General features: G+C 34.9%; 1 protein-coding gene across 1 annotated transcript in view; it reads left to right on the top strand.

The window, feature by feature from the left end:
• Positions 1–154, top strand: part of FBXL13 (F-box and leucine rich repeat protein 13) — a 196,590-nt gene extending 196,436 nt beyond the window's left edge. Inside the window, 1 exon segment of the mRNA XM_007467061.1 lies at positions 1–154. This exon segment is cut by the window's left edge and continues 48 nt beyond it. Coding sequence (XP_007467123.1) covers positions 1–154 — 154 coding nt within the window.
• Positions 155–8,684: the final 8,530 nt, after the last annotated feature.

The raw sequence follows: 8,684 nt of genomic DNA, 5'->3' as shown, positions 1-8,684 counted from the left end.
GCAGCAGGAATATAATGCTACTGACCCTCCACTTTGGTTTGGCTATGATTGCGAAGGCAAGCCTCTTCCAGAGCAACAAGATATAACACAACTTAAAGATTCAGAATTCATGGCGGAAGAGTCAACATACAGTAGTGAAGAGGCAGCAGTATGACCTTCAACCTCAAGCAGGAAGAACAAAAAATGTAGAACTTGGCAACTTCATTTCGTCCAAGTATTTTTACTAGCTGGATCTTAACTGTGTAAACAAACAGCAAATCATCTCCAGATTCTTATTCCAGCTACAAATGTTTCTAAATACATCTATAAGTTCTTCTGTCTAATAATCATGATTTTAAAAAGCCAAATCAGGCACTGCTACTATGTAAATTTTCCACTTAAATTTACCTTAATCAAACCAATAGTTCTGATGAGATTATCAAATTTAAAGTTACAGTTGTACGAAACAATCCTCAGAAATGTGATGTTATTGACAAGGAATTTAGAAGCTTCTCTTTAGAAAAGAAAGCAGAAGGCTATATAAATCAGAGTATGATTAAGGGCAATGACTTTTAAGGATCTATATATATTTTACATATAGTAGTCAGTACATGTTAATCCCAGACTCCTAATTTATCCATCCCCCTACCACCTTTCCCCTTTGGTGACCGTAAGTTTGCTTTCTATGTCTGTGGGTCTATTTTTGTTTTGTAAATAAGTTCATTTGTATCTTTTCTTTTTTTAGATTCTATGTATAAGAGATATCATATATTTTTCTTCGTCTGGCTTACTTCACTTAATGTGACAATCTCTAGGTCCATCCTTGTTGCTGCAAATGGTATTACTTCATTATTTTTAAGACTATTATTCCATTACACACACACACACACACACACACACACACACACACACACACATCCCGCATCTTCTTTCTCCATTCATCTGTTTATGGACACTTAAGTTGCTTCCATGTCTTGGCTATTGCAAATAGTGCTTCAATGAACATTGGGGTGCAAGTATCTTTTTGAATTATAGTTTTCTCCGGATATATGCCCAGGAGTGGGATTGCTGGGTCATATGAAAGAAATTGAAGATGACACAAACAGACGGATAGATATAACGTGTTCTTGAATTGGAAGAATCAATATTTTTTAAAATGACTATACTACCCAAGGCAATCTACAGATTCAATGCAATCCCTATCAATTTACCAATGGCACTTTCCACAGAACTAGAACAAAAAAAAAATTTTAATTTGTATGGAAACACAATAGATCCTGAATAGCCAAAGCAATCTTGAGAAAGAAAAAGAGAGCAGGAGGAATGAGACTCTCTGACTTTAGACTATATTACAAAGCTACAGTAATCAAGACAGTATGGTACTGGCACAAAAACAGAAATATAGGTCAATGGAAGAGCATAGAAAGCCCAGATATAAACCCACACACCTATGGTCAATTAATCTATGACAAAGGAGACAAGAACATACAATGGAGAAAAAAGTCTCCTCAATAAGTGGTGCTGGGAAAACTGGACAGCTGTATATAAAAGAATGAGATTACAACATTCTCTAACACCGTACACAAAAATAAACTCGAAGTAGATTAAAGACCTAAATGTAAGACCAAATACTATAAATCTCCTAGAGGAAAACACAGGCAGAACACTCTGACATAAATTGCAGAAATATCTTTTTGGATCCATCTCCTAGAGTAATGGAAATAAAATCAAAAATAAACAAATGGGGGCTTCCCTGGTGGTGCAGTGGTTGAGAGTCCACCTGCCGATGCAGGGGACGCGGGTTCTTGCCCTGGTCTGGGAAGATCCCACATGCCGTGGAGTGGCTGGGCCCATGAGCCATGGCCACTAAGCCTGCACGTCCGGAGCCTGTGCTCCGCAATGGGAGAGGCCACAACAGTGAGAGGCCCATATACTGCAAAAATATAAATAAATAAATAAAAAATAAATAAATAAAAAATAAACAAATGGGACCTAATTAAACTTAAAAGCTTTTGCACAGCAAAGGAAACCTTAAACAAAATGAAAAGACAACCTACAGAATGGGAGAAAATATTTGCAAATGATGCAACAGACAAGAGATTAATTTACAACATATACAAACAGCTCATATAGCTCAATATCAAAAAAACCCCAAACAACCCAATCCAAAAATGGGCAGAAGATCTAAATAGACATTTCTCCAAAAAGACATACAGATGGCCAACAGGCACATGAAAAAATGCTCAACATCGCTAAATATTAGAGAAATGCAAATCAAAATTACAATGAGGTATCACCTCACGCTGATCAGAATGGCTACAGTAATAAATGCTGGGGAGGGAGTGGAGAAAGGGAACCCTCCTATATGGTTGGTGGAAATGTAAATTGGTACAGCCACTATGCAAGAGTATGGAGGCTCCTTAAAAAACAGAAAGATCTTCTTTTAATCAAATTTGCACTATGGAAGAATTTTTCAAACTATGCTGTATCAAAAAAGCTCCCAATTTTATGCTAGGAGATACGGGTTACTGATTGTGTATCTACAGATTAATTTTTAAAAGCTTTACTCTATGAATTTTTACCATTCTGGTAAAAGATAACTCTCTTTGGATTTTAACAGAATTCAAATGATCACATGCCAGTGTATCATTATTTGATACTATGTAACACTGATGTTTATAGAGTCCAGGAAAGGAAGAAATCTGTTCTGACTGCCACAGACAATGTTGGTAATATTAGATCAGTCTTTTAACCTTTCTGTTTCCTCCATTACTCATCTCTTAAATGGGGTTACTGTCTTTTGTACCCCACAAATGTGAAGTAAGGATAAAATTTAAGGTAAAAGATATGAAAGTTATTTTGAAAAGTTTTTAAAGGTCTTTTTTTTTTAAAGGTATTTTACAAGGTATTATAGGGTACTCTGATATCAGCTAAATGCTTTTAGTAATTCTCCACTTTCTTAGGTTGGTTTTGAAAGTTTTTGAAGTAGGTAGTATCATTTAGCTGTAGAATGGTTCCTGGAAGTGGACAGGGGAATCAGCCGAGTAGGAAATTTTAAGACCTAACCCAACAGACATAAGATGACTGTTCCAGAGGGTGATTTTTAACTAAATTTGGAGATTCTGGCAGCTGCATATAAATTGGCTTCTGACCCCTAAGTGTCACAAGCACACAACTGGAGAGACTTATAAAAGAGGCAACTGCTTTCTAAAGGAAAAACACCTGCATGGGGAAGACCAGGGTTAAGGAGAAACATATCCCATTATGTTCTCTAGAAACCAGGCAGGGTATTTAACTGTCAAAGTTTGCTCCAAAACTCTTTGAGTAAGGTCTTCTTTTAAACAAGGAGACACATTTGTTAATTATGAGGAGACACATTTTATAGTTACAGAAATGAAAGAAAAAGTGTAGGTGTTAGAAAAAGTGGGCTGTGAAAAGGGACTAAGGAGTAGAAAGAACATGTGGTGAAATCTTTAAGTTCTCAGTGCAAAGTACTCAAGGTATCCAAAATATTACTTAGGTCTTCAGATCTTAAGCATTTGAAATATATAGGTCTGTGTTCAAGAGAGTAAAATATGTCACATTTCCTTTCTGTTTGGACTTGACTATGTTGTCCAAAGATGTACCATTCTTTTAATAATTTTAAATACAGTTGACTGCTGTTTATGCTCATGACCTTTCTGGCTGTTGTTGACTAATTTCATAAACTTTATTTTTAGTCATGAAAGTATTTATATAATTGCATAAAGTGAAAAAGATTATAAAAATTGCCTCATTGCTTCCCAGTTTCCTCTACTTAATAATTTAACACACACACACCACAACCACATCAAACATACTAACATGTAAGTGTTGTCCAAACTCATACAAATTTTGATTTCATGAAGGGTGAACTAAAAAGTGACTTTGAGACACCCCACAAAGCTTTTTGTTTCATAAATAAGAAGTTAAAGACAGAACTCCAAATAAATTAAATATTAACAAAAAGAGACTATTACAAGTCATATTTGGAAAGGCTTATTAGAAAATCAGAGCTTAAGAACTGATTTATCCTAAGCATAAGAAATACAGTTCGGGAGATAGGCCTTTTCAGTGTTGTATAATTTAAATGTTCCAGGAGTAAACATGTAAGGTTTGAAAGAAAGAGAGTTCATAAAATAACTTTATATAGTACGCCATTGTAAAAGTGAAAATCTGTCTTCATACACCAGGCTATAAAGTAGCTGAATGCCTCCTCCCACAACGCATTATGTCTTAAATTACATACAAAAAAATAAGAATCAGTAGCAACTGCATCATATTTGTGATGTGTTTTATTCACAGCTTAAAGTTATACTGTTGTCATAGTAAGCACAATACTAAGTAGAAAACATGTTACACAAGAGCTCTGGTACAAAGAATTTCAAAATAGCTGCCCCTTATTACCTATATTTTTGTAAAATGTCTTCTTCTTGAGTGTAAGTGGAAACTATGAATATGATGAGATATCACTCCATGACTGTTACATTATATGGCAAAACAAAGATTATCCTGCGTAGGCCTGACCTAATCCTCTGAGCTCTTTAAAAGCAGAGTTATCCCAAGGTGGCTGCAGAAAAAGAGCTCAGATATTCACAGCATGACAAGGACTAACTGCATTAGTGCTGGCCTGAAGAGAAGGCCATGTGAAAAGAGATGCAGGTGGCCTCTAGAAGTTTAGAGTGATTGCCAACTGACAGCCAGTATGGAAACAGAGATCTCAGTCACACAGTCACAAGGAACTGCATTTTGCCAACAATACGAATGAGCTTGGAAGTAGATTATTCCTCAGATCATCTAGATGAGAGCTCAGCCTGGACAACACCTTAAGTCCAGCCTTGTGGATAACCCGAGCAGAGAGTCTAACCATGCTGAACTCGACCTATAGAACTGTGAGCTGATAAATAGGTGTTAGTATTTTTTTTTCAGCTTTACAACTGATTTTTTTCAAAAAATTTTAATGAGGTATAGTTGATATACAATATTATATGTTTCAAGTGTACAACATAGTAATTGACAATTTTTAAAGGTTATGTTCCATTTATAGTTATTATAAAATATTGGCTATATCTCCTGTGTGGTACTATATATCCTTGTAGCTTATTTTATATATAGTAGTTTGTACCTTTTAATCCCCTACCCCTATCCTGCCCCTCCCCACTTCCCTCTCCCCATTGGTAACCACTGATGTGTGTTCTCTGACTCTGCTTTTTTGTTATATTCACTAGTTTGTTTTATTTTTTAGATTCCACATACAAGTGATATCATACAGTTTTTGTCTTTCTCTGACTTATTTCACTTAGCATAATACCCTCCAGGCCCATCCATGTTGCTGCAAATGGCAAAATTTCATTCTTTTTCATGGCTGAGTAGTATTCCTGTGTGTGTGTGTGTGTGTGTGTGTGTGTGTGTGTGTGTACCACATCTTCTTTATCCATTCATCTGTTAATGAACACCTAGGTTGCTTCCATATTTTACCAATTATAAATAACACTGCTATGACTACTGGGGTGCATGTATCTTTTTAAATTAGTATTTGTTTTTTTCAGATAAATACCCAGGAGTGGAATTGCTGGGTCATGTTAGTCCTATTTTTTGTTTTTTTTTTTGATAAACCTCCATACTGTTTTCCATGGTGGCTGCACCAATTTACATTCTCACAAAGTGTAAGAAGTTTGCCTTTTCTCCACATCCTTGCCAACATTTTTTCTGATCTTTTATGATAGCCATTTTGACAAATGTGAGGTGATATCTCATTGTGGTTTTAATTTGAATTTCTCTGATTATTAATGATGTTGAGCATCTTTTCAAGTGCCTTTGCCCATCTGTATGATTTGTTTAGAAAAATATCTATTTGGGTCTTCTGCCCATTTTTTAATCTGGTTTGTTTTTTCTTTTTTTTTTGATGTTGAGTTGTAAAAGCTGTTGTATATTTGGGATATAAACCTCTATGGGTCCTATCATTTGCAAATATTTTCTCCCATTCAGTAGGTTGCCTTTTTATTTTGTCGATGATTTCCTTTGCTGTGCTAAAGCTTTTAAATTTAATTAGGTCCCATTTGTTTATCTTTGCTTTTATTTCCTTTGCTTTAGGAGACAGATCTCCCAAAATATTGCTTCAATTTATGTCAAAGAGTGTTCCACCTATGCTTTCTTCTACAAGTTTTGCTTTCTGGTATTACATTTAGGTCTTTAATCCATTTTAAGTTTGTTTTTGCATATGGTTTTAGAGAATATTTTAATTTTATTCTTTTACATGTAGCTGTCCAGTTTTCCCAGCGCCACTTATGGAAAAGACTGTCTTTTTTTCATTGTAATATATTCTTGCCTCCTTTGTCATAGAAAAATTGACTGTAAGTGTGTGGGTTTATTTCTTGGGTCTCTATTCTGTTCCACTGATCTACATTATCTGTTTTTGTGCCACTTCCATACTGTTTTGATAACTGTAGCTTTACAATACAGTCTGAAGACAGGGAGTGTGATTCCTCCAGCTCTGTTCTTCTTTCTGAAGATTGTTTTAGTTATTCAGGGTCTTCTGTGTTTCCACACAAATTTTAGGAATAATTATTTTAGTTGTGTGAAAAAAATGCCCTTGGTATTTTGATATAGATTGCATTGAATCTGTAGATTGCCTTGGCTAGTATGGTCATTTTACAATATTAATTCTTCCAATCCATGAACACAGTATACCTTTCCATCTGTTTGGATTGCCTTCAGTTTCTTTCATAAGTGTCTTATAGTTTTCCAAGTACAGTCTTTTACCTACTTAGGTAGGTTTGCTCCTAGGTATTTTATTCTTTTTGACGTGATGGTAAATGGGATTGTTTTCTTAATTTCTCTTTCTGATAGTTCATTGTTAGTGTATAGAAACACAACAGATTTCTGTGTATTAATTTTGTATCCTGCAACTTTACAAATTTAGTGATGAGCTCTAGCAGTTTTTGGTGGTATCTTCAGGATTTTCTATGTATAGTATGTCATCTGCAAACAGTACAGTTTTTCTTCTTCCTTTCCAATTTGGATTCCATTTATTTCTTTTTCTTGTCTGACTGCTGTGGCTTGGATTTCCAAAACTATGCTGATAAAAGTGGCAAGAATGGGCACTCCTTGTCTTGTTACTGATCTTAGAGGAAATGCTTTCAGCTTTTCACCACTAAGTATGATGTTAGCATTGATTTGTCATATATGGCCTTTATTATGTTGAGGTGTGTCCCCTCTAGGCCCACTTTCTGGAGAGTTTTTAATCACAAATGGATGCTGAATTTTGTCAAAAGCTTTTTCTGCATCTACTGGGATGATCATATGGTTTTTATTCTTTGTTAATGTGGCGTATCGCACTGATTGATTTGTGGATATTGAAAAATTCTTGCATCCCTAGGATAAATCCCACTAGATCATGGTATATGATCCTTTTGATGTATTGTTGGATTCAGTTTGCTAATGTTTTATTGAGGGTTTTTACATCAATGTTTATCAGTGATAATGGCCTGTAATTTGTGTGTGTGTGAGATATCTGTCTACTTTTGGTATCAGGGTGATGCTGGCCATGTAGAATCAATTTGGAAGTGTTCCTTCCTCTGCAATTTTTTGGAATAGTACAATAAGAGTGTTAACTCTTCTCTAAATGTTTGATAGAATTCATCTGTGAAGCCATCAGGTCATGGACTTTTGTTTGTTGGAAGGTTTTTTTTTTTTATTACTAATTCAATTTCATTATTTCTAATTGGTCTGTTCATATTTTCTACTTCTTGCTGGTTCACTCTTGGAAGATTGTACATTTCTAGGATTTGCCCATTTCTTCAACATTGTCCATTTTATTGACATATAGTTGTTTCTACTAGTCTCTTATGATCTTCTGTATTTCCATGGCATCAGCTGTAACTTCTCCTTTTTCATTTCTGATTTTATTGATTTGGATCCTCTTTTTTTCTTCATGAATCTGGCTAAAGGCTTATCAATTTTCTTTATTTTTTCAAAGAACCAGCTCTTAGCTTCTCTGATCTTTTCTTTCTTTTTTTTTAAGAGTCTATTTCATTTATTTCTGCTCTGACCTTTATGATTTCTTTCCTTTGACTAATTTTGGGTTTTGTTTGTTCTTCTTTTTCTCATTCCTTTAGGTGTAATGTTAGGTTGTGTATTGGAGATTTTTCTTGTTTCCTGAGGCAGGCTTGTATTGCTATAAACTGTGCTCTTAAGAACTGTTTTTGCTGCATCCCAGAGATTAGAATCTAGATTGTTGTGTTTTTGTTTTCATTTGTCTCTAGGTATTCTTTTATCTCTTCTTTGATTTCACCAGTGATCTATTGGTTGTTTAGTAGCATACTGTTTAGCCTCCACATGTTTATATTTTTTGCAGGGTTTTTTTTTTTTCTTGTAGTTGATTTCTAGTCTCACAGCATTGTGGTCAGAAAAGATGCTTGACATGATTTCAATTTTCTTAAATTTGCCAAGGCTTGTTTTCTGGCCTAGCATGTTATCTATCCTGGAGAATGTTCCATGTGCACTTGAAAAGAATGTGTATTCTGCTGCTTTCTGATGGAATGTTTATGTAAGTTCCATCTTGTTTAGTGTGTCATTTAAGGTCTGTGTTTCCTTATTGATCTTCTGTCTGGATGATCTGTCCATTGATGTAAATGTGGTATTAAATTCCCTACTACTATTGTGTTACTGTCCATTGCTCCCTGTAT

Source organism: Lipotes vexillifer, unplaced genomic scaffold (assembly GCF_000442215.2).
Source record: "Lipotes vexillifer unplaced genomic scaffold, Lipotes_vexillifer_v1.1 scaffold450, whole genome shotgun sequence".
In the NCBI taxonomy this organism is placed as follows: domain Eukaryota; kingdom Metazoa; phylum Chordata; class Mammalia; order Artiodactyla; family Lipotidae; genus Lipotes; species Lipotes vexillifer.
This window is presented reverse-complemented; position numbering and strand designations above follow the sequence as displayed.